Below are 25,449 nucleotides of genomic sequence, written 5' to 3'. Positions count from 1 at the left end.
ACAACAAGAAGGAGATGAATAGATTTCAAAGCCGATGAATAAAAGGAGGACATGTTCAACATTAATCTCCATTCTATGCACATATACTTCGCTTGATCTATTTGTATGCGATGCGGTACATGTTTTAAATGTTTAAACTTATACATAATAACCCCTCTGTTATGCTATTTCAATGTACACTTTCGACTCTAAAAAAGTACTCCGTATAAAAAGTTATATTGCAAAATTATACACTGAGACGAACCTAAATGAGCGCACAAGATTATATTTTTATCTACGATTTTTTTGTTGGTAAGGATAAAAACCCTATTAGCCGAAACCTCTCACATGTCAATCAAAATTAGTGGCCAGTAGGAAGGGTTAGTAGATACTTGATGAACAAGACATTGGACGGGAGGGGAGAGAATCAATGGCAGTGTGGAAGAACCTGATCATCAAAGCCGCCAGCACATTGAAAATCCAAAAACCACAGGGGACGGAATTCTACTCCGATAATCGTATTCGTGATATCTTAACGCCGGTGACGGCGTCGGTCACCGGAGTAGTTCAAAAAGGTTACGACGTTAGCCGGCAGGTTGACGGTGCCGTTAGAACACAAGCGCGTGTAATTCATGACTACTTTTCCGATGATCAAATTCGTCAACTCTTAAGCCGTAACCTTAAATTTCTCGTCCAAAACGGTGCTCTTTTCGTTGCTCGTAGTTATGGTATGCCACTTATCAATTAATTTTTTTATTTTTCTGATATTTTAATTTTGATTAGGTTTTTGTGATCGTCATTTTTTGTGCTTTATTTAATTGTATTTCTAATCTTTTTTAATTGCTATGTTATTTTGTGCAATTTCGTATGAATGTTGTATGATTAAAACAAACTCCGCCTGTGAGTGCCGGTGAGTGTCACTTTGTGGCATTCACTCCCGGTCTCAAGCCCGGATAAAGAAGGAGAGTTGCGGTAGGTCTGTGGTGGTCAGCGTAAAACCTAGTCACATCTTATAGACATAGATCGAAATTTGTTGTATGATAACAACCATAATTTGTTCAACGTTGCAATGTAGTATGAAACGTGGCAAGGATTAATGCTTGATGACCCTTCTGTAGGACTTGTCGATGACTTATTGTAGAGTAAAAGGAGTGAAGATAAACAATTCGATACATGAAGTTTAAGTGTCTAAGTTAAGTGTACAAGTGAAGCAAAAACAAAATGTTGGAAAAGTCCCACATTGACTAAAGAAAGAAGGTATTAGCTGGTGAAGTGTTTATAAGCAGAAGCTTGTTTGATTAGTAAAATATGATCCTTCAGGCAGTCAATGGGATATGATGAGTGGTCATTTTTCGCATATTTTATTGCGATTTGGGTGTCCGCCCCAAGCCTTATTTACGACAATATGGGCACCCCAATTTTATACCATCTGATCCCTATTCCTGTATGAAAATATGTTTTCACAAAAAATATATTCTGTATTTAAAATAATGAAATGATTTTTAAATTTTTTTGAAAGGTTTTTATGGTTTATATTAAATAAGTTTTGGGTTCACAAAATAAACATTACCTTTTTTTGACAATCAAATAAACATTGCCAGTAATCATATTTTATCAAACATTTGGTCACTACTCACTTTTGAGCTGGACTGAAAACTCGCAATACCAAAATTAAGTGTTCTCTTGAGGCCAGACCGCCAAACACATAAAACATTTATTGAAGGTTGGCTATTTTCCTCGTAGATAATAAAGGGTTACAATAGGGTGCTTAGTTGATGTTTAACTTGGAGTGAACTTTAGGATTATTTGCCTTTTGTTTTGACCGTGCAACTTATCTACAGTTTAGGTGTACCTGATGTTCAAAGATTTTGTTCTTGTTTAACTGCTTTTGTTGTATACTCCGTATATCATGAAATATTCTAGTTTTAACACTATTTTTGGAAAGTGTTCCATTGAAAATTTATGCCACTGAGGAAATAGTTTCAAGATTGAGCCATTAAGGAACTAGTGATGTTCATTGTTCATGGTTGAATTTGGATTAAAGCAAGGTTTTACTTAGTTGTGCACCTTAAATTTTTGTAATCAAATTAGCTTATTGTAAATATTAAAGAATCTCAACCTCCCATAACCAATTCAGTATAATGCCATCTTTTTTTTCTTGATTTAAGGACCTAATTCGGCTTTCCAAATATGGAATTATGCCATGTGCTTTTCCAGCCCTTGTCATTTAGAGTTTTGTCATCGAGTGGAGGATGGTTGTACTTATGTTGTATATGAAAAAAAGTCTCGGCAACTTCTACATTATGTTGATTATTATGAATGTTTATTTTCTGTTATACCAAGTTTTGATTTGAATTTAGCTTATTGTCTGGCTAGTCAAGCTTATCCTTGCTTCAATTATCCTCTTCACCAAATTGTTGTTACTTGTTAGTTGTGCTGATTTATCTCTTTAATACAATTCTGAACCTTGTGTTCAGTCAGTTTTTGTAGGTAGTACTTAGTTGGTTACAACTATCAGGCTTTTTAAGTAAGTTTAATCTGATAGACTGACTCGAAAACCCCAACATTTTTGTGTTCCTAAGTCAGCAGCTTAGCACTGACCATAAACAGTTGCACACTACATTCGATCAGTTGGTTCATTTATTGACATTTTTAGACAAACAAACAAAATATCTTCCTAATGCTTCTAATATTCAGACTACAGAACAAGAACAGAACAATATTAACAGATGAAATAGGGAGAGTATGAAATGTTTTCAGTATCCTTTTACTATGGCAACTGGTTAAAGAATTTTTTACCCTTGTGCAATTGGTTTAGTGTATCATTTTACAATATGCAGTAAAATTTCTTGCAATATAGTGATCATCAGAACTTGGCATTGTTTGTAGGGGGTGGTCCAATCATTGATATTGTCTCGGCCTCATTGCAAGACCAAAATGCTGCCTCTCAGAAGGAAAGACTGAAAGAGCTGGAGAATAAAGTAGCTAAACTTGAGAAGGCATTGTGCTCAAGGGAATTCCGCGTGGAAACTGATATATACATGGCACGTACTAATTCGCATGATAAACTGCACATGAGAACACTCATCAACCCGAATCATGAGGAGATACTACGGGTGGTCTTGATGAAGCACTTAGGCCTGAAAATTGTCGATGATTTTGTTATGGCCAAAGCTCGATCTAAAACGGATTTGAAGCCTGCATTTAAGTTAATTGGAAGCCCAGCAGCGTGAATAAGAAGATGAAGCAAGATGAGCTCTTTGCTATGGAATGGAGGTGGTGTTTGCATTTGTGTAAATATTGGTTCCAGAATTATATTATGTGCTTTTATATAAATTAACAGTGACTGTTTAGTTGTTTCCAGGAGCAAATGTATTACTGAGAATATGTAATCAAGCATATTAGCTTTCTGTGAAGGGAGACACTCCAATGCTATGAAGAATTGGAAGCCCGATGCAAGTACTCTAGGTGGATTTAATTTTAATGTTACTCCGTAGTCATTTAAATAAATTGTACTTAATGTGACGACTAATTTTGAATTTAATCCAAAATAAAATCATCTTTCAATTTCTATTTTTTTTGTATGGTAATTATAATTCAGCAATGTTTGTACTAGATTACATAAATAAAATAGTTTTACAAAAAAAAAAAAAATGCTCTTCCATGTTCTTTTGTATATGAATAAATAGTGTAGTTTTTTAAAGGCCATAAAAGTTTACAATTTGACTTTGAAAATGCTACTCTACTAGAAGATTCAACAAGAAAGAGTACAAAACTTGCACAAGTTTGGTTGACAACTTGACAAAGCTCTTATATAATTCCACCTGCTTCTTGCCTAATTGCCTTTAGCAGAATTTGGCAATTTAATAACCAGAGATTGTAAGTTTGTAACTATATTTTAATTAATCATTTTGTAGAAAAATGACTTAATACCTTTTCTAAAAGAAAATGTTGTCACTCTTGCTAGTAGATAACGACCATTGTACACTCTCGGATGCATAGACACTATATATCGATAACCTATTCACACAGCATTTAGAAGAAAACGGAGGAAGTATCTTATTACTTGTTTTATAATGATTTGTCATTTTTTATCAACTCGCAATAGTAGTGCCTTCAATTTTTTTTTTCCCTTGAAAATTGTCTCTTCCTCCATCAAAAAGGTAAACATTTCTGGTTGCTTCTCATTTCAGCTTTTATTTGCTACAACTACAAACGATTCTCCTTAACACTTGTTGGATTCTCAAATCATCAAAATCTTGTTTTTTTGCTTAAATTTTTTTAATGATAGTGAAGTATCTTCATCTGGGTACTTTCAAATCTCAAAAAAGTTGGCAAATTTATTCAATTTTCACCCTAAAACCCCTAATTTCTGTTGATAAAGATTAAAGGGCCTCATAATATCTTCTTAATTATGGGGTCCTTTCTAATTTTAGTGGGTATTTCTGGGAATCTATGCTTTGTGCAATCAATCAAAATTTTATATAGATTATGATCTTATTAAGGATTTTTGCTTTCCTTCTTTAGCATATATTCTTTGGTTGTAATGTCAATTTTGGCCATTTCTTTCACTGTTGTAATTTTGGTCAACTAGGGGTTCACTTAGGAGAAGATTTGGGTTAATCCAATCTAAACCCCACAAAAAGATTGATGATTTGGTGTGCCATTTCGTGCCCATTTCAGTGCCGCACACCACCTGTTTGATAAAATTCCCCAACCAAAAAACAGAACATGGATGATGGAGAAGTAGAGCCTTCTGATTCTTCCTTGTTACAGAATTCAAGTACATGTAAAAATAATGATATTAGTCTTCCAGGAGGATCAGCATCAGTTGATTCATTATTTGATGAATTATTGAAGCATACAAGAACTTGTACTCACACTCATACTTGTAACCCACCTGGCCCTGATGCAGAGCATACTCACACATGCTATCACACTCACACCCAGGTGTTTTCGTCGGAGGATGATACCAAAGCTCGGTGTGAGACCTCGTCTTTAAAGGCTAGAAGGCCTTTAGGTAATCGAGAGGCGGTTAGGAAGTACAGAGAGAAAAAGAAGGCGCATACGGCCTATTTGGAAGAAGAAGTCAGGAAACTTCGTGTTTTGAATCAGCATTTACTTAGGAAGCTTCAAGGGCAGGCTGCTCTTGAGGCTGAGGTACTGAGATTGAGGGCTCTGCTGGTTGATCTTCGCGGGAAGATTGATACTGAGACTTTTTTGTTTCAGAATCATTCCAGTAGTAACACTGATATTATTAGTTTCAAAGAAGGTGATTATGGATTTCAGCCTACTAGTAGTAAAGCAAATAGACTGCAGTGTCAGACTCAAGTTCCGTGCTTCCTTCAACAAGAGAACCAGTCTATGAGTATGGTTGATGGCCAAGGAGGTAACAAGGCTGTTTTTTCATGGCAAGAAAGCTGTCAACCAGTGATCTTAGATTGTCACGGTACTGAAAATGGGATGGTTGGTACTTTAGATCACCAGCTTGAAAACATGGATACTAATCATACTATAGGTTCTGCTAAAAATCAGAGTCAATAGCGCGAGGAACCCTCTTATTCTGTAAGAAAAGTTGGTTTTTTTTGACATCCTGCAGGTCTTGTGCTTGGTAATATAGATGTATAAATTCTGATCTTAGAAGTTGCACATGTTTAGTCTTATTGTAAATTCAGTGACACAGAAAATTATACTTTGTGTTTAATACCGACCAATTATCAAATAACATGGTATGACATGATTTGTACAGATTTCCTGCAGTCTAATTTTTCTTGTGAATTATAGCTATATAGAGTGCAGATATATTACACTACAAGAGGCGCTACACTGAGCCTGAGGGACATCAGATATGTCTCTGAGCATCACATTTTTGGTGTTTGTTCTTAGCCATGGAAATGTGAGGACTCTATCTCATGTGTTTGTAATAGTATTATGACTATGTGCCTTGTGTATATGATACTTCGTATATAATTATCCATACCATTGTAATTACTGACTTCCCGAGTTCTTGTTGTGGAAGGTGAATCTGGCTGTATTCATTCCTCAACAGGGTCTGTGTTGAATTTACTTCTAGCATTATTGTTACTTTGTTCTTGGAGCCAGCGGGCTTGGGGTAGGTGCGACCTACCTGTGTTTTACTGGGAATTCGAATACATTTGTGTTCATTAGCTGTGAAATTAGTCATACTTAGATGATGGAGGACAAATTCAAGGTGTCTATGGAATCTTTATTAAGTGCTGTCCTGCTACAGTGCAGCTCTGACTTTCTATATGTTGCTTGCTTTGGTCATTTTGCCCCCTTCAATCTGTCGCCCAAACAAGACATGTTACAAGTTTGATCCTTGCAGGTCCCATGGCCCAAAATGGTAACCTCGCTCCACACCCTTGGTCTTCCCTAATTCACCACACTGACTCCCATATCACTACATCAATCCCCATCCGGCCATCCCCCAGTACTATCATGGCGACCATGACACTGCAACGTGCCACCTATATTTGTACTACTAGAGAGTACAAACTGCTACATGCTTACCACCAGTAAGGCCATCACCAATCCTCCATAATAAACACCTATGTTCACCAATCACCACCACTGTCAAACATGGTTCCCATTGATCTCGGCAGCTCGCCTGTGATAGAGAAGGGCAGAAGAGAGAGGAAGGAGGGAGATAGGATTATTTTTCCCTTAAACATAAAGGATTGGATCCTCTTAGTTCATCACATGAATCATCTAAAAGCTCCTCCTTGGTTAATACTTGATAATTGATGGTAATCATGGTGTAGGGTTGTAAAGATACTCTTGGCATTAGTCCTATCTTTCTACGGCCTAACTTATTACACAATGGAATGTTTTAGTAGTGAAAGTTGGTGTCTAAATTGTAAACTTCTTATTCTTACTTTCGTGCTTTTTCAAGGTTCCATATTTTTTTGGTCCTTTAGAGAGCAAGATTGTACCGTCAAAAAAAAAAAAAAAAAAAAAAAAAAAAAAAAAAAAAACAAAAAAGAAAAAACGCAAGATTGCAAGTTGTTCTAAGCAGGCAAATTAATAGCATATACTTAACGAAAATTTATCATCATTTAATATGTCACCAACAGTGTTTCCTTGCATTGTTTTTATTCTTTCGCCATTGAAATGGAAAAAATTGATCATTTTATTTACCTTATTCTTAGGCTAATGAATTTTAACGTAATAATATTTTCACTTGGGTGTCTTCGGGTTCTTTTATATTGATGTGCAGGTTTCTTGAAGTACAATGTGACCTTAGATATTAAAACAGACAACACAGCAACATACTAGCATTATTATTGTATCAATTTTGAATGTGATTTTGGTACGAATTCTTACACAACTTTAGTTTTTACTTATACCTCAAATCAAAGTTGTAAAAGTACAAATTATGCTTTACAAAATGTCCTCCTAGCCGGCTAGCCCCCAACCCATCCATTGGGAAATAATCAGAATCTAAAAATGACAAAACTTTTTCTCTTCTTGAGCATTTGACTAATTGAGCCCCTAATTTTGCCCCTTTGATATTGCCAAAATCACTAAAAAGTATGATTACAAAAGTTCGACATGGCTTTAAAAGATAGGCAATAGTTGAGTATACGTTTTTTTTTCTTTTCTAACAAAGCTATGGGCTCATCCATGGAGCGCTTGAGGCCTAGTAAATGAAGTTTGTTTAATATTTAAGTGATGTTAATGTGATCCTCATAAAAGTTTGTGTTTTTTAGCACTAATATATTTGCATATTTCAATTATATAGTCAATAATTATTTAGTGTTCATGTATAAAGTTATAATGATCCAAAATCAACAATTTTTTTTTTTAATTCCCGTTCGAAAAAAAAAAACATTATTTTTTAATTTTTTTTGAAAGAAAAATCAACATTATTCTTTATTGTGAAATATAAGGATAACGGGTGAATTAATTAAAACATGCGAAAAACTATTCACCGGTTTGAAATAAAAACAAATAAACTAAACCAGGTCAAAAACTAAATGTTTGAAAATTCAAGGGTTGAAGATTGGACTAGTGTAGGACCGAAATCAGTTCGGATTGTTATAGTTGGTTTAAGACCTAGACTAGACAAGTTCTATATATATCTTCAATAGTTATAAGTTTTGTATATATTTTCAATAGTTATCAGAGAAAATTAGGTCTTGGTTAAGGTGTGTTATCTTCACCTGATTTTCAATTAATTTTGTTAACTTAACAGAATTAATTTGAACTTATTTGAATTTATTAAAACTTATTTTAGCCGTAAATTGTACGAGTACTTGGTATCCCTTATAAAAACTTATCTTATTTAAACTTTAGATAGGCTAAGGCCCTGTTCTTTTGAGCTTCTGGGCAAAGCAGAGCAGATTTCAGCAGAGCAGATTTCAGCAAAGCAGAGCAGAGTAGAGCAGATTGAAGCAGAGCCGAGCAGAGCAGAGCAGAGCAGATTTCATTATTATTATTATTATTATATTTTTTTTTTATTATTATCATTATTATTATTATTATTATTATTATTATTACTAATATTGTTATTATTACTATTATTATTATTATTATTATTACTACTACTACTACTAATACTATAATAATAATTGTAATGCTTTATTATTGTTATTAAATATTAAATATTATTATTATTATTATTATTATTATTATTATTATTATTATTATTATTACTACTACTACTACTACTACAACTACTACTACTATTATTACTATTATTATAATCATTAAATTTTATTATTAAAAATTAATTATTATTAATAATATTAATATTATTAAATATTAATTATATTATTATTAATATATTATTATTAAATATTAATTATATTATTATTAATATTATTATTATTAATATTATTATTATTAAATATTAATTATTATTATCATTAAGTATTAATTATTTATTATTATTTTTATTAAATATACATTATTATTATAATAATTCAATATTAAGTATTAATTTTAAATAGAGCAGAGTAGAGCAGGGCAGAGCAGAGCAGAGCAAATTTCAGCAGAGCAAAGTAGAGCAGATTTCAGCAGCGTAGAGCAGAGCAGCTCTAAAGAACGGGGCCTAATAATGGTAAAAAAGGCTTTGATAATCGAGTGTTCAAGCCAACTGGAGACTTTCAAGCCATGTCAGACCACTAGACCTAATATACTTCAATAAACTCTTTTTTTGTTTTTTGGACATATATACTTCAATAAACTAAACTCATAGATAGATTATTAATTATTAATATGTGTTGCAAAAATTTGTTAGGCTTATCTAAGCTTGTTTATTATGTAAAGTTAAGCTTCTTAGAATAATTGACTTTATACTACCCTTTCACAGGCTATAATGATCTTATTTTCTCATGTTCAGACTATTATGCCAGTACAATATACAATATCTTAATTATATCCCGTATATGTGATATACCTCGTATATACTATGTATTTGGTACTATTTGAGTATATATTGCATGTAAAATATTAGCTACTCCGTAGAATATAATTTTTCCTTGGTAACATAGGGAAAATGCACCTAATCATAATTATATTTTGTTAATTCAAAATCAAAATTGGAATATAAAACCCCTTTCAATATTTGACATTATATTTTTATTTTTTATAAACTCATAATACATCACGTAAGAAATTTTTGTTAAGCAAAATAAAAAGAACTCTTCGCTCGTCTTTCACCCTTTCTTCCTTCATTTTCTCTCTCTACTTCTCTCAACTTCGTACCAATTTTCTTCTTCATATTACATTCACCTGTTTTTTGCTTCGAACTAAGTTTTCAAAACTCCAATTTCAACTTGGTTTATTCGAGCAAATACTTTGAAAAACAACTGCAATTTTTCACAAGTTACTCTGAAAAATCAAAAGGGGTTGTGTTGTAAATTTAAACTAAGTGATTTTTACCCAATTGGGGTTTTGCTCTGTTGGTGATCTTATTGTTTGTGAAGTGTTCTTTGATACCCTTTTAGGGTTAGATCTAATACCCAATTTTGCTGTTGTTTTTTTTTTTTTTTTTTTGCTGAATCATTGGAGAAATAGAAAGGTTAAGAATTGTTTCTTGAATAATTGAGCAAATTATGGTTATGGGGTTTGTATATTTTGCGAAATTTTGATGATTTTGGGTTTATTTGCAGAAATGAAGAGATTACGAGATGAGAGCTTTGCTGGCTCTCAATTTAAACGACCTTTTGGTGCTTCTCGAGGAGAATCGTGAGTTTTCCATAATTTGTTCTGTTTCTAAATTAGGAAATTTTATTTTAATTGAATTTTGTTTAATTGTATTGTTGATCATGTTATTGTGGGAAATTCATGTTGTATAAATTGTTAATTTGAAACAAGGGTTATGCTAAATTTTTTATTGGCAATTGGGAATTGTTATGTTTGAAACCTAATTTTGGAGATTATGGTAGTTTGGTTAGCAGAACCCTAAAGTTCATTTTGGTGAAATTTATGGTTATGATTACAATTTTGCAAGGCTTACTCTTGAGAGCATAGAGGGATGCACATTTATGTTAATTGGGACTTCAAGACTTGTATTTAGGGCTGCGAAACGTGCTTGGAGTTTCATGATTTTTTCCCTCTCATGCCTTGATCTTTCTTCCTGGTTTTGAGTGAAGTGAGATGAGATGATTAGGGTTGTTGAATTCGGCTGAGATTGCTTTGCATGAATTTGGTTGACATTTTTTTGTGTGTTTCTGTGAAGATATGGGCAACCTCAGAACAATGGTGGAAGTGGGGGCATTGGACAGAAGTTGACAACAGATGACGCCCTTCAATATCTTAAAGAAGTGAAAGAGATGTTTCAAGATCAAAGAGATAAATATGACCACTTCCTTGAGGTCATGAAAGATTTTAAGGCACAAAGGTAAGATTTTTATTTTATTCTAGGTTTAAGCTTTGTAATTTCGTATGTGACCGTAGTGAACATACATAAATGGTTGTTTGTTCCATTTGCAAAGTTGTAAAATGTAATTGATTTTCTTATTATGTGCAGAATTGACACCGAGGGTGTCATAGCTCGGGTAAAGGAACTATTCAAGGGGCACAATAACCTGATTTATGGATTTAATACTTTTCTTCCTAAGGGTTATGAGATTACCTTGGATGATGAGGAGCCTCCGCCAAAAAAAGCTGTGGAGTTTGATGAGGCTATAAATTTTGTCAACAAGATAAAGGTAGGCATTTATACCTTTTCAGTCCATTAAAGCTTGACATTTTAGCTTCCTATTGACAGTCTCTCTCTCCATCCTTCCTCATGCAGAAGCGATTCCATAATGATGAGCAAGTGTATAAATCTTTCCTTGATATATTGAATATGTATCGTAAGGAGCATAAAAACATCAGTGAAGTTTATGATGAGGTAAGTTGTTGGCCTTTCTTCAGTATTATATCATGGCTAACTGGCTATTTTCTGTTATATTGCTGCTAATTTTATTTGCTTCTGTCTCTGTAATTATTTTGCAGGTTTCACAACTTTTTGAAGACCACCCAGATCTTTTAGAAGAGTTTACTAGATTCTTACCTGATAATTCATCGTCAGCAACTGTTCACCATTCTCAGCACATTCGAAGTAGTTTACCTCGATTTGATGAAAGAAGCTCTGCTGTGCCTTCACGACAGATGCATCTGGATAAGGTAATTAATTTCAATTTTGGCTATGATTGTACATAAATGCCATTGTCGTATTTGATTGTTATCATCTGTTAATCACAGCAGCGCTTGCGTAAGGAAACTAAGGATAGAGTTGGCCCTTCCTATCTCGAGCATGATCATAGTGTTGAGCGCCCTGACTTGGATGAAGATAGAGGGGCAATAAAATCACACAAGGATCAGAGGAAGCGTGATAAGGATAATCGTGAAAGGAGGAATCGTGATCTGGATGATAGAGAACCTGAGCATGATAACAATAGGGATTTCAACAGCCAACGTCTTCCTGACAAAAGAAAGCCTGCACGCAAAGTTGAAGGTTTTGGAGCAAATTCCCTTTTGGCATCTTCAGATGACAAAGCTGGTATGAAAAGTATGTCTAATGATGTGGCAAATATGTTGCGATGCTTATGCATGTACTTATTTCAGTTATTTGCCAATGCTAGAGGTCTTGCTCCATTAAAATGTGGCATTGATCCACAAATGGTTTTTGTTTGTAGAACTTATGACTTAGTGTACAATTTGTTGAACACACTCACACTGATTCTTATACACTTCGTATTAGTTTTTGTTTGCTAGTCAGTATAGTGTCAAGTCCTTGGGATACCTGAGTTATACTATTATATTCAGCTCAATTACCATTTAATTGTTTGTAGCTGTTTGTTACTTAACATTATGTTTCTGAGCCTTAAGTTTGCTGTAAAACTAGGTTTTGTTCTGTGCTTGTTAATCTATGCCATTTAGAATACCTTCTAATCTGGAGACTGAGAAAGTACGACGGATTTTGTCTTGTATTGCTTCTTCATCCTTTTTGAGCCTTAAAACTGGCACCATTCATACCAGTTTGATCATCAAGAAAATGATAAATTGCTATGGATGTATTTAAAGCCTTAATTTATGGTAAATGCACTCAACCTCATAAAGGATTTATAATTTCCATTTTTACATAAAAGCTTGAGTATATATGTGATGCTTTTGTGATGAAATCTCCACGATGAATTATCTATTAATACCTTGATGGTTATATATACAATGTAGTGTTATGTTTGACTCATACAGTTGTAAATTGGAATGTCACTGTTCAATTCAATGATCAGTGTGAATAGAGCATTTTTTGAAACACTCCTGGTACAGTCATTTGTGTGTGTGTGTGGGGGGGGGGGGGGGGGGGGGAGGGGGGGTTCCATAACTTTAGGGGTTATTTTTTGGTGACAAAGAGGTAAGAGTGAGTCGGAGAATTTTCTCATAGATATACACATGTACCTTTTCCACATCTTGTGCATATATATTTAAGTGTATATTATTAATGATTCGTGACCTTCAATTCACGGAGATGCAAATCATTAAACTTGGATTGTAGATGTGCTATATTGTTTAATTCCAGCATGCTTGATTCATATGAGCTGGATAATATTGAATCAATTTGTTAGATGGGTTCAACCCTGTTACAAATAGGAAATTTGCTGATGAATTTTTGAACTTTATCTTTTTTATGTGACTTGACGTGGAAATCTAAACTTGTGGATTTTTCTTGTTATCTCAAATTGACTTGTAATATTTAGTACTCAACTCATCGGATTTCTGATATGTCTTCTGATTGATGCTGTTTTAGGCATGCATCCTGAAGCATTTAGTTTTATTGAGAAGGTCAAGGAGAAACTGGCTAATGAAGATGATCATCAGGCATTCCTGAAGTGTTTGCATATATATACTACAGAAATAATCACCCGAAATGAATTGCAAAGTTTGGTATGTATCAATCAGTCTTTGCTTAAGAAACATGATATCTTTGTTCATTGGGAATTTTTGTTTTCCGCATTATAATTTCCTGCACATTCATTAGAAGTTGGTTTGAGCTGTGTCCTTTTATAGACATTTGCTTGTTTTGCTCTATGGTTGTAAATGTTATTGTAGACCAAAACTCTTATAATTGCATGGCTCATATTGATGGTTCTACACATTCATTAGAAGCTGATTTGAGCTGTCATTTTATAGACATTTGCTTGCTTTGCTCTATGGTTGTAAACATTATTGTGGACCAAAAGTCTTATAATTGCATGGCTCATATTGATGGTTATATTATCTTGGATTACAAATCACAAGAAAGGACTAGATTTCACATTTGACTATTACCTGAGGCATAAGGATCCTGAAATTATCAGCCGCTAGGATTAATGTCCATGATGAATTCACCCTACCTAGTGAGGCATCTTCAAATTGCTAAATTCTTCTAAGTCATCTGCCTTTTACTTGTTATCAGTCTCCAGTATTATTTCCCAGAGAGGAGAAAACTCTGTAAGCCAAAGTCATGTTCTGTAGGGTGGTTATTGGGTTGTCTTGATTAAATTTAATTTTAACAAGCATTTTCCATTATGACTCTGACTTCCACTCGCTAGATAGATGTGGTCAAGTTGCTAGGTATTCTAGTTTTCTCGAGATAAATTAATATTATTTGATGTTCTGAAGTCTAAGCGGTTGATCAAACTCTTTACTTTTTATGCTTCAGCTCTAAATTTAACGACCCGACCCGCTCCCAAATGTGGAGCTTGTTTTGTTGGTTGAGGTTTAATTTACTTTTGCCACATGACCTTTTTTTTTTTTTTTTTTTGCCCTGATATACTTCATTGACCCCATCTGCAATGCCACATTTCAAAGGTTCTTTTTTTTTTTAATGTCTACTACCTAGGTGTTGGCTGCCTTAAATTGTTTTGTTGGTCAATTCAGTGTCATTTTTTGATGGGTAAGTTACTAAGTTCCCATGGAAAGGGGGAAAAAAAATCAATTTTCTCACCTACATCAATTACAGTGTGTGTGTTCTGAGAGAGAGATGTTTTGCAAACAAGGACAATTTCCGAAAGTTTTTGTCTGCTATTGAAGACGGAGTTTCCATTAAAAGTCCCAAATATATCTTATGCTCCTTACTATCTTGGCTACAAAGTAATCAAATTAAGAATGCACAATAGACATAGCTGCCATGATTCAAACAATTCTTTTCAGGTGATTTACGATGGTAAAGATTTATTGATTTGGGCTACTGTAATGAATGGTTCTCATAAAGGTGGAGGAACTTATTTTTTACTTTTGGGGTGGGGAAGGGAGGATTGTGGCAACAGGAAACTGCTCAACTTTTTTTTTTTCATTGGGCCATGCTTACTTAACCAAGACAAGTTAGGGTCACATTGTATTGAATGGGATGCTGCTTTAATTTTTAGATCTTTAATGACTCTAGCTTATCATTTAAGGTTGCTGATCTGCTGGGGAAGCACCCGGATCTTATGGAGGGATTTAATGAATTTTTGGAGCGTTCTGAGAATCATCTAGGTAAGATTTGAATTTTAAGTGCTCAAGCCCAAGTTCTCTTTGGTGGTGGTGGTGGTGTGTGTTTGTGTTTTCCTCTGGTTTTTTACCTCTTACTTCTTGTTTCGAATTGCAGAAGGATACGTTGCTGGTGTTTTAGGCAAAAGTAAGTATTTATAATCATTTTCTTGTATCTCTTTGTGAGTTGATATGCATAGCATAATGTGAGGCAGATTCTTAGAAGAACTGCGGTCATGTTATTTTTTGAAAATCTTCATTATTAATAAGAATAATTTTTTGTTGTGATTCCTTGTATATTATTTACATTATTAATTGTACTCATTCTATCAGTGAGTTTAATGGAATGTGGTTTGAGCTGCAGAGTCTTTATTAAGTGATGGACATTTGCCAAGACAAGTTAGGGTGGATGAGAAAGATAAAGGGCCCAAGCGTGAGTTAGATCCAGCTAAAGAAAAACCTAATAGGGAATATACTTCTAAGTCGATCCAAGAACTTGATCTTTCTAATTGTGAACGCTGCACACCAAGCTATCGACTTTTACCTGATGATGTATGTTATAATGCCTATCAGCTATTGTTTCCCTTGGTTTAATTGAGATGTGCACTGATGCACTATGGTTTTCTTCCTACCACAGTATCCAATACCAACTGCAAGCCAACGATCAGAAATCGGTGCACAGGTTTTGAATGATTATTGGGTTTCTGTGACCTCAGGAAGTGAGGACTACTCCTTTAAACACATGCGCAGAAACCAATATGAGGAAAGCCTTTTTAGATGTGAAGATGACAGGTAAGCAGTTGCAGTGTATTGATTTAAATCTTTTTGTTACAATTTCTATTTTTAAATTAGCTTTTCTCCATCTACAAATTTCTGTGTGTGTGTGTGTGTGTGTGTTTGTAAATGCCACCACAAGCTTTTACTTGATGTGAGCTCTTGTTTTGGTCCATCTACCATTGATGTTTCTGTGAACTTTGACTTTTGCCTTTTAGGTTAAACTTGCGATATCATCTATTTAAATTTCTGTTCTGAATCAGAAATTTTTTCTTTTGTGTTCAGATTTGAGTTAGACATGTTGCTGGAGTCTGTGAGCTCTACTGCTAAACGTGTGGAGGATCTACTAAACAATGTTAATAGTAACATGATCAGCTCAGATGGTCCTATTCGTATTGAGGACTACTTTACACGTATGGTCTTTTTTTTCTGCTCCTTTTACCATTTGGAACTACAAGTACTCTATTATATGAAACTTGAAATTTGCATTTCCTTTTCCTTTTTGTATAATAGAGTTTTTGTCTCATACAGCTCTTAATTTGAGGTGCATAGAGCGTCTTTATGGTGACCATGGTTTGGATGTGATGGACATATTGCGTAAAAATCAAGCTCTTGCATTGCCTGTAGTATTAACTCGACTTAAGCAGAAACAAGAAGAGTGGACTAAGTGTCGTACAGACTTTAACAAGGTTTGGGCTGACATATATGCCAGAAACCACTACAAGTCACTTGATCATAGAAGCTTCTATTTCAAGCAGCAAGATTCCAAGAACTTGAGTGCAAAGGGTGAGTAATTTTTTTGATCCACTTTAGTATCAGACTATTGCTGGTGCTTTGTATACATGATCTTTCCTTGAATTGTCCTTCGCACCTCAAAATTGAGTGCAATGCAGATCGACTGCTACATAGGGATTGTATTTTTGTTACATTTTTTTTTTTTTTTTTTTTTTTTTTTTTGTAATAGAGCCTTTTAATTGCCAGACTTAGCCTTTCCTCTTCTGTTGTAGTAGTGATGAACTTGTTACTTTATCAGCGAGGAAAGGCTGAATGGTTCTTAGATCTGAATTTCCGTCAGAACCTTCCTGTGGTCTCTATTCAGCTATGCTAGTCGGTCAGTCTGTATGGGTGTTGTTAACTTTCCTGTGTTAAAGGTTTCTAAACTTTTTTTTATTTATTTTTTTTTAACTATGTTGTCTTGGTGAAGATCTCTTTTCTGAATGTTTCTTACGAGGATAGAGAGATACATCTGACAGTTTACAAATTTGTTTTCTCAACTGCTGTATTGATCTTAACTAACAAAGCCGTTTATGAAAAGTAAAAAAGTCATAGCTCGAAAGTATCTTGAGAATTCTCCCTGCTGATTTTCTTCCAAGACAGGGGACTATTTTCGACAGTGCCATTTATTTATTATTTTTTTTTCTCTCTTTAACTGACTCGTCTTATATCTAGTTGCTAAATCATTTGAAAGACTAGATTGAGCTAGTCTGCATTTCTTAAATCACTGTTTTGTAATGCTAATTTCTACTACAAAAAAGGTTCTCATAATGAATGTGTTTGCCTTTTATATCTAGTTCTTCTCATAATGTTTGTCTTTTTTAATTTGTCATGTCTTATATCTAGTTGTTTTATCTAAAATTACAAAGTTTAGATTGAGCTAGTCTGCATTTTTAAATTTACTGTTTTTTATTGGTGATTCCTGCTGTATGGTTCTTAGTATGAAAAGGAACATTATGACATTCAAGCTGCATTTTAGGCTTAAGCACAACACAATTTCCTAAAAATCTAAGTGGTCTATATGAGTGTTAAATTTGTTTTTCTTTTTATTTTAATTTAGCTTTTATTCTAACACCTTTTCTGTAACAGCCTTGATCGCAGAAATCAAAGACATCAAAGAGAATATGCAAAATGAGGATTGTATGCTTTTGGCGGTTGCTGCTGGAAACAAAAGGCCGTTGGTCCCTCATTTTGACTTTGAGTATCATGATAGTGACGTTCATGAAGACTTGTATAAACTAATAAAGTTTTCTTGTGAGGAGGTTTTGACAACCAAAGAGCAACTAAGCAAAGTGATGAGGCTTTGGACTACCTTCTTGGAGCCCATTCTTGGCGTTACGTCTCGGACTCATGTTGCTGAAGGTGTTGAAGATGTTAAATTTCGGCAACGGCCTACAAGAAATGGTGCTGTATCAGAAATGCTTGGGAGTCCTGCAACTGATGCTGCAACTGTGAAGCCTAGACAGATGAAATTGAATGTAATTAGTGAAGAAAACTCACTTGCTGATGCCGCTAAATGTTCTAGGACTAATGGTGATGCTACAGCAAGAGAGCTTAGTTTTTGTGAATCAGATGCAGTGGGTAAAGAAGGTTCGTCATTTGATGCCCAGCCAAAGACGTTAAATGATGTTAGTGCAGCTGATAGAGTATCAGAACGGTTATTTAGTTCCAGTGCATCACCTCAAAGTGGTGCAGAAAGTCGCCATGGTAGAAGCAATACAGAACTACCATCAGGTTGGAATCATGCTCAGACATAAACTTTAAGTTTCTCTAATTGAAATATTTAGGGAGTGTACCATCATCAGTATACTATATAGATGTGCAATGTTTGTTTAGGACTTAAATACTTTACCAGTTTACCTTTTGTAACTATTATGGCTTTTACGATACTGAGAATTGACATTTTGAAGGTTCTCAATCAATCATATTGAAGCCAGACAATGGTGATGAAGATTCTCAGGGTCCCAAGAGTTCTTTTGATGCTATTCAAGCACGATCAATGGTACGTCATGTTTGTATTCAATTCATTTATAGAATATTATTTTATGAAGCTGATTGCATGTCTTTTATTTATCTTCTCTGCTGACTTTCAAATGCCCTGTGATGCCAAGCAGGCTACGGATGCTACAGCTGCCACGTTGGTCAATGGAAACTTCACCCAAGGATCTAAAGTGAATCAGCGCCTTGAAGAATCTACTGGGCAACCCAATGTTGAAAAAGAAGAAGGCGAATTGTCACCAAATGGTGATATTGACGAAGATAACTCTGCGGCATATGGAGAGGCAGGTACACAAACTGGGCAAGTAAAACGTAATACAGACAACCAGAATCCTCAAGTTGGCAATGGCGAGGATGCAGGGGTAGAAAATGATGCAGATGCTGATGACGAGGACAGTGAAAATGCATCTGAGGCTGGTGATGATATGTCTGTCAGTGAATCTGCTGGTGACGAGTGCTCTAGGGAGGAACATGAAGAAGAGGAAGATGTTGAACATGATGAGATTGAAGGTAAGGCTGAGAGTGAAGGTGAAGCTGAAGTGCACTATTCAGGTGGTGATGCAAGCCCATTGCCATTATCTGAACGTTTTCTGTTGTCAGTAAAGCCTCTTGCGAAACATGTATCTTTGGTTTCTCGAGACATTGAGAAGAAAGATTCTAGAGTTTTTTACGGAAATGATAATTTTTATGTCCTACTTAGGCTCCATCGAGTAAGGACATGTTCCTGTTGATCTTGATTTCTTTTTATCATTTCTTCTGCATCTAATGGCCCATTTTATAGTCGGTAATAAAAGGTGGTAATGCTAATGAATTTATACATGATTTTGTAAACTCATGACAATGTCCATGATAAATTGATAACACATGTTCATCCATAATGTGTCTATTTACTTATAAATTTCCATTACAGCCCATTCACCATTACCACTATAGAGGTGGTATTGAGTGGTAATGGAAATCTATGACGTAATACACATGTTTGGGGATGGAGTTATATTCCATGGTCATTGCTATGTGACAATTTTTAAAATTTTACATTTAAAATTATTGCCGCCATTAATTACCATCTACCAAATGGACCGTGTGTCGTCATCTCTTAACTTTTTTCTGTTGACTAAACTAATTGGAGTTGCTTGATCTGTGATGTTGTCGTACCAGACATTGTACGAAAGGCTATTTGCTGCTAAAACAAACTCCGAAACAAAATGGAGAAATTCGAAAGATTCTAGCCCTTCAGATCCATATGCTAGGTAATGAAGCATTTATACTACAGTCAATGGAATCATACTTTTATTTGGAGCTTGATAGATTGTGACTTTGATTTCTTTGCAGTTTTATGACAGCCCTTTACTATCTGCTTGATGGTTCATCTGATAATTCAAAGTTCGAGGATGATTGCCGAGCTATTCTTGGAAATCAGTCATATGTGTTATTTACATTGGACAAACTGATATATAAACTTGTAAAGCAGGTATGATGCTCTGACCCAATCTTTTTGTATTAAGATAAAAGGGGAAAAGAACTACGTTTAATGTTTTCTTTTCTGATCTTTCTTTCATACAGCTTCAAGCTGTTGCAACTGATGAGATGGACAATAAGCTTCTCCAACTGTATGAGTATGAAAAATCACGGAAACCTGGAAAGTTTGTTGATTCAGTCTATCATGAAAATGCACGTGTTTTACTGCACGAAGACAATATTTACCGGTTTGAGTTTGTAAGATTTTGATTCTCAGCTCTTACTTGTATTTAGCATATAGCTCGTGATATTTCTATGCCGTGTTTTTCTTAAAAAAAAATATTTACTTATTTTTGTGCCTCTAGTCCTCTTCCCCTGCTCGCTTGTCAATTCAGCTGATGGACAATGGAAACGAGAAGCCTGAGATGGTTGCAGTTTCTCTAGAACCTAACTTTGCAGCTTATCTGTACAATGATTTTCTCTCAGTTGTCTCCAGTAGAAAAGAATCCCAAGGAATTATGCTGCAGAGGTATTAATTTCTATGTTCATAGCTAATTACTGAAAATTAGATCTAAATATATCTGTGCTCTTCCATAGGGATGGCGTAAATATTTTATCTTCTGCTATGGTTTTCAAATTTCTTTGTTCTTGCTTCTCATGGTTCTTTATCTTTAAATAAAAATTAAAAAAAAAATGCCTGGTGATTTCAAGATTTTCACCATATTTCTAAAACAGGACGTTATGGCTGGGATCTGGGAAGAGGGTTTGGAGTGAGAAAGGAGGGTAGACGGATGCTCTTTAAATAATTTTTCTGAAGTTAAGCGTATTACTTCTTTGATCTCCTCTGGAAGTCCTTATATCATTGGTTCACCTGCTCTCTGATGCAGGAACAAAAAGAAGTATACTGGACTTGATGAATATTTGGCCACATCAAAAGCTATGGAGGGCATTCAGTTATTTAATGGCTTGGAATGTAAAATAGCTTGCAGTTCATCCAAGGTGTGTTTCACTTTGCTGTCACTTGTGCATGGAATGCTCTGTCAGTCTGTTGGTTAGCTTTTCAAGTAACATCTCATTTTCTTTCTGGTGAAAATACCACTCTTTTCTGCCACACAAGTTGAACTGTGTGTCTGTTGAAATAATTTCACGCAATTATAAGTATCTGATTACTATCTTTTTTATTAATTCTGGCCATTTGTTCCTCCATGTTTTCTCATAGAACTTTCTTGTGAAAAATTCCTGTTTGCTTGATGAAGCTGCATTGCTACTAGAGCATGCTTCAGTGTTCATGTTAGTTGTTGTTAGGATATTGATATTAACCCAACTTGCAATGAGAGATTACCATCATCTGTGCCTTTGAAAGACATCTCCACTCAGTTTTGTGAATTGGTAATGTTGATCGCATGTATGGCTGGCATACTTGATATCCTACCAGATATACCATTCAGCTAATATATTTTTGCTTTTAATCTCTGGTTTGCTTTGTGCAACTAATATGTGTGATCGTGCTGTTCTGTTCATACAGATATCCTATGTTCTGGACACAGAAGATTTCTTTTTCCGAGCGAAGAATAGAAGGAAAAAATCGCAATCAGATTTGTGTACAAGACTAAACCAGGCAAGGTTAAACAAATTCCACAAGTTTTTATCTGAAGCATGCCGGTAAATTACAACTCGTACAGATGCTGTAAAATTCAGGTAACTTTTATCTTGCATATTAATAGCTCGCTTCTGTTCTTCTCACAATGTTACAATGCATCCAACATTTGAACCATGTGCACCCAAAAAGATGTGCAGAGTTCTAGTTGATGTCAATATTCTCATCTCTAGCTGTCTTCTTACAGGTTCTAACACTATGTAAAGTGGAACACCCAAGGATGTCCTTGATTGATGAATCTCCCCTTGGTAAATCTTATCTTTCCTGGGAAAAGCGCAATTGTTTATGAAAACGATGTCTACTTGACCCTTCTGCGCTTAGGGTTTAGCCGAGATGATGTACATAGAAACAGTTGGTGAAGATTTATGCTCTTGTAGAATACTTGTATGATTATATAAATTCCTCTATATTGTAGTCTTCTTGAATTCTCATAGGTATTGCAATCTTCAGCTGTAGCGCCACTGTCTGATGGGTTCCTGGATGTGGAACCTTTAGCTAACCCCTTGGATAGTGATATAGATGTAAGTGTATACAGATTGTAGAGACAAGAATATAGCTGTCACATTATTAGTTCAAATTACAATATCAACGTGGTTAGGAATTCGGTACTGTTTTATGGAGTATTTATTTATCTCAATCTTGTAATGGATTGGGCTAGCAAGAAATTTCGAACTGTAATGGAGTACAGAGTAAGGAGTAAAAAGGAAGCAATGATACTCTACAATATTCTAGAAGATAGCAGAGAATTCACAGAAAGGTTGGGTCACTTTTACCAGTCATTCAAATCTCAGGCGTATCAATCTATCACCCAAATTGAAAGTGACATATTCTGTGCATACTCCAGACTCCTATGTATCAAAGACTACAAATCTGCAGTAACCGAATTTAAGTTGTGCGTTACTTTATATTATGTTTTATGAATTATGACTTTCCTATGCTAATTTTTTTTTCTCTTACGTGATCTGACTAAGAGCCTATTTTGTTTTACTGAACTGAATTGATTGAATCTGAACTAAATTAAGCTGAAAAGAACAGCCCCTAAGTTATACTCCGTATTTATTACATGTATGTCACGGTGTCACCTATCTTATTAGATTGGTTAAAGTCTTAGGATCAATATTATTCATATGAATTTTACATTTTTTTTGCCCTTTGTGCCTTTGTGGAATAATTATACATCCCACTTAAAGTACTTTCTGCTCATTTATCATTACCGTTGACTTCCCTTATTATATTATCAAAGTACTAAAGTCTTTTAGTTACTTTAAAATATCAAAGTATGTTGTCATATGTGTACATTAATTCAAACTATAACTAAATAAGTAAATTTACATCTCTATGAATAATAAAATAAAAAAAAAAAAAAAACTCCGTGACAATATTTAGCGTATCAAAATAAATATAAAATGTTTGTGTTACCGATTTTATAAAAAAATAAATAAATAAATAAAATCTAAACATGGAGTACTATTTTTACAATACATACAGGATATAACCGCAAGAAATATATATACTATGTACTCCGCATATTATTACTCTTTACAAGAACCTATACTAAAATCAATTCATTTTTTCGCTATTTTTTTAATAGTATACTAAACTTAACTTACGTGCCCCTTACGAATTAATATAATTATGCCGATCAAAGTACGAACACACACAATAAAGAAGAGAAAAAGTTGGAAAATAACTTTAGAAGTATATAAACACATGTACATGTGAATATGTGATGTAACAGATGTCAATTGTTAATAACTTAATATGGATTAGAATAGAATTTAATTTACATTAATTTAATTATTTTTATAAAAAGGGGGTCCTTCGTCCTTCTCATTTCCCTCCCTAATTTTGTGGCCTCATAACATTCGTGCTGCGCTATATCTAAGCCATCTTCTCCTCCTTTCTCTCTCTTTATTTTCTTTTCTTTTCAATCTATTTCACTGTTACCAATCATCAAATATATTCTTCTTCATCAATAAATTCTGGGTTTTGTTTTTTAAAATAATAATAAAAACCTTTTGATTTCAGAAATTTCAGAATTATGAGGTCTGATGCTCGTGTTTGCGGGCCTAACAGTAATTCTTCCAAGAAGAAAAGGGTATGTTTGTTTTTATTTATTTTTTTGTTGAAAAAATTGAATTTCATTTTTATTTTTATTTTTGATCATTTTTTGTGTTTAAAGAATTGATGATTGTTTTTGTGAAAAAAAATAGGGGAGCAAACATGGGAAATCAAAACAAAACAAGGTCGATGTTATAAGAGATCAAAGATTATCCCAAGGTACGTGTTCGCGTAAATTCTTGTATCAGACGGTTTGATGATCATAATTGATCTTGGTTATGTTAAGAAATTTTGACAACGTGATTGATTATTTTTAAAATATTTATTCTTTAGGTTTTCTTTAATATATGTGAATTGTTCTTTAGGTTTTCTTTAATATATGTGAATTGAGTTTTCGAAATGTTGGGTTTGGATTCCTTAAACAACTATTGTTAATAATTAATGTTAATAAACAAACATGATCTGAAACAAAAATAATGTTAATAATTAATTTGTGGGACTTTGATTTTGATTGATAGAATTTGTCTGGTTTTAGGCAGTGTACAAAGGTTTTGCTAATTTGATGCTCTTGGTTTTTAATTAATGTGGTAGTTTAACTTTTGATGATCTTGTTTGCTTATTTGATGTATTTTTTTTCGGTTGGCTTATAATTTGTTCAGTGGACAACAATGTCGTTGGAGAATTCGAACTTTCTCAATCCATTCCAAATGGCTGCAAGGGGGACACAGCGCAAGAGCAGGACAATCTGGCTGTGAATGCAAGAAAACACGAGGATGAGATACCGATATCATGTAACGATGAAGCTGTGTCCTGGATGAATGGTTCGAGTATCAGAAGATTTGATCACAATAGCAGTAGTGCCAGTTGCTCTAGTAGTTGCTGTGACATAGATGAGAGGTGTTTAGATGATTGGGAAGCTGTGGCAGATGCTTTGACAGCAGAAAACAGGCAGACTTCAGATATGGAACACCGTGCTTCAGAAACAGAATCTGCTGGTGTAAATTGTCGGTATCAGGGAAACTGTCGCCCTTGGAGCCTGTATGATGTTAATCGTCCTAGAAGTTTGCCTAGTCTTCCAAAGCTGCAGCAGTATAATCAAAGTCAGCTGACTTCAGAACACTGCTTCTCCAGTGGACCTTCTGCTTGTCCGATTTGTTGTGAGGATTTTGATGTTATAGACTTGAGCTTCTTCCCTTGCCCCTGTGGTTTTCAGCTTTGCCTGTTCTGTCACAAGAAGATACTCGAGGTAGATGGCCGTTGTCCTGGCTGCAGAAAGCAGTATGATTCTTTAAACGCTGATGCAGATTTAGCAGTTCAGCTGAATGATCCTTGCAGCAAGTATACATGGTTTTAAGAGACTTGTTCTGTAGATCATGCGGTGTATATGAGGAGTTTCTTTCGTGTTTCCTGATACTTTACAAAGTTCGACTTGACTGTGTTTTTCTTAAGATACCTATATCATTGGGATGAATTAGCTGAGGAACTATGTTAGACCTGTGAAGCATTCATTTCTTGGTGATGTTTGCATATGCTGATATATGGATTTTGACACCACCAGAGACTAATTAACTAGATTACAATCTTTGTTTATACATTGTGGCCGTGCCTTATGACCCCCCTAGAAACACCTTATAAAAGCTACTATGTCCGTACACATTAGTTATCGTACTATTACGTATATGCATAGTTGTTGTACAATCGATATGTTGAAAATGTGAACTTTTTACGAACACCCTAGATGTATGTGAATTTACCCTTGACAAGTGATGTGACTGAGTATTTCA

The 25,449-nt window shown here is 34.5% G+C and overlaps 3 protein-coding genes, 1 non-coding gene and 1 pseudogene across 9 annotated transcripts; all 5 read left to right on the top strand.

Annotated features, from left to right (window-relative positions):
- The first annotated feature begins 203 nt into the window (after positions 1-203).
- On the top strand, positions 204-3,568 carry LOC145592763 (uncharacterized). Of its 3 annotated transcripts, none has more exons than XM_081649273.1 (3): positions 204-707; positions 2,869-3,255; positions 3,344-3,568. In XM_081649273.1, exons 1-2 carry the CDS (start codon positions 410-412, stop codon positions 3,210-3,212), a joined length of 642 nt encoding a protein of 213 aa, XP_081505399.1. In that variant the 5' UTR covers positions 204-409; the 3' UTR covers positions 3,213-3,255; positions 3,344-3,568. The 3 variants fall into 3 exon arrangements, with proteins under 3 accessions (XP_081505399.1, XP_081505400.1, XP_081505398.1); XM_081649274.1 differs by having other exon boundaries at positions 3,334-3,568; XM_081649272.1 differs by lacking the exon at positions 3,344-3,568 and having other exon boundaries at positions 205-707; positions 2,869-3,339.
- Positions 1,309-1,416, top strand: LOC145593350 (small nucleolar RNA Z279/snoR105/snoR108). The gene has a single exon (XR_014102693.1). It is a non-coding gene; the product is annotated as a small nucleolar RNA Z279/snoR105/snoR108 (small nucleolar RNA).
- A 511-nt stretch (positions 3,569-4,079) lies between the features above and the next one.
- Positions 4,080-5,729, top strand: LOC145591240 (basic leucine zipper 23 pseudogene; annotated as a pseudogene).
- A 3,896-nt stretch (positions 5,730-9,625) lies between these two features.
- Positions 9,626-22,220, top strand: LOC145591237 (paired amphipathic helix protein Sin3-like 2). 4 transcript variants are annotated; one of them, XM_081647641.1, is made up of 24 exons: positions 9,626-9,951; positions 10,116-10,191; positions 10,685-10,846; positions 10,976-11,156; positions 11,243-11,341; positions 11,446-11,616; positions 11,695-12,001; positions 13,241-13,377; positions 14,871-14,949; positions 15,062-15,091; positions 15,308-15,495; positions 15,581-15,735; positions 16,003-16,130; positions 16,249-16,503; positions 17,581-18,225; positions 18,402-18,493; positions 18,606-19,199; positions 19,648-19,739; positions 19,822-19,960; positions 20,053-20,205; positions 20,313-20,476; positions 20,835-20,946; positions 21,473-21,645; positions 21,792-22,220. In XM_081647641.1, the coding sequence occupies exons 2-23, from the start codon at positions 10,118-10,120 to the stop codon at positions 21,611-21,613; spliced, it is 4,098 nt and encodes a 1,365-aa protein (XP_081503767.1). In that variant the 5' UTR covers positions 9,626-9,951; positions 10,116-10,117; the 3' UTR covers positions 21,614-21,645; positions 21,792-22,220. The 4 variants fall into 4 exon arrangements, with proteins under 4 accessions (XP_081503767.1, XP_081503768.1, XP_081503769.1 ...); XM_081647642.1 differs by having other exon boundaries at positions 9,626-10,024; positions 11,698-12,001; XM_081647643.1 differs by having other exon boundaries at positions 9,626-10,024; positions 11,695-11,992.
- Positions 22,221-23,460: 1,240 nt separating this feature from the next.
- On the top strand, positions 23,461-25,432 carry LOC145591236 (uncharacterized). Its single transcript, XM_081647639.1, has 3 exons — positions 23,461-23,702; positions 23,818-23,884; positions 24,325-25,432. The coding sequence occupies exons 1-3, from the start codon at positions 23,646-23,648 to the stop codon at positions 25,017-25,019; spliced, it is 819 nt and encodes a 272-aa protein (XP_081503765.1). The 5' UTR covers positions 23,461-23,645; the 3' UTR covers positions 25,020-25,432.
- The last annotated feature ends 17 nt before the right edge of the window (positions 25,433-25,449 follow it).

The sequence above is a fragment of the Chenopodium album genome, chromosome 18 (genome assembly GCF_948465745.1).
Source record: "Chenopodium album chromosome 18, dcCheAlbu1.1, whole genome shotgun sequence".
Lineage (NCBI taxonomy): Eukaryota > Viridiplantae > Streptophyta > Magnoliopsida > Caryophyllales > Amaranthaceae > Chenopodium > Chenopodium album.
This window is presented reverse-complemented; position numbering and strand designations above follow the sequence as displayed.

Coding starts and splice junctions, on each gene's coding strand:
- LOC145592763 (XM_081649273.1), top strand. CDS start 410: ATGGCAGTGTGGAAGAACCTGATCATCAAAGCCGCCAGCACATTGAAA. Junction 708..2,868: donor TTTCGTTGCTCGTAGTTATG/GTATGCCACTTA, acceptor CATTGTTTGTAG/GGGGTGGTCCAATCATTGAT.
- LOC145591237 (XM_081647641.1), top strand. CDS start 10,118: ATGAAGAGATTACGAGATGAGAGCTTTGCTGGCTCTCAATTTAAACGA. Junction 13,378..14,870: donor GAAATGAATTGCAAAGTTTG/GTATGTATCAAT, acceptor TTATCATTTAAG/GTTGCTGATCTGCTGGGGAA. Junction 15,736..16,002: donor TTTAGATGTGAAGATGACAG/GTAAGCAGTTGC, acceptor TTTTGTGTTCAG/ATTTGAGTTAGACATGTTGC.
- LOC145591236 (XM_081647639.1), top strand. CDS start 23,646: ATGAGGTCTGATGCTCGTGTTTGCGGGCCTAACAGTAATTCTTCCAAG. Junction 23,703..23,817: donor ATTCTTCCAAGAAGAAAAGG/GTATGTTTGTTT, acceptor GAAAAAAAATAG/GGGAGCAAACATGGGAAATC. Junction 23,885..24,324: donor AGATCAAAGATTATCCCAAG/GTACGTGTTCGC, acceptor TAATTTGTTCAG/TGGACAACAATGTCGTTGGA.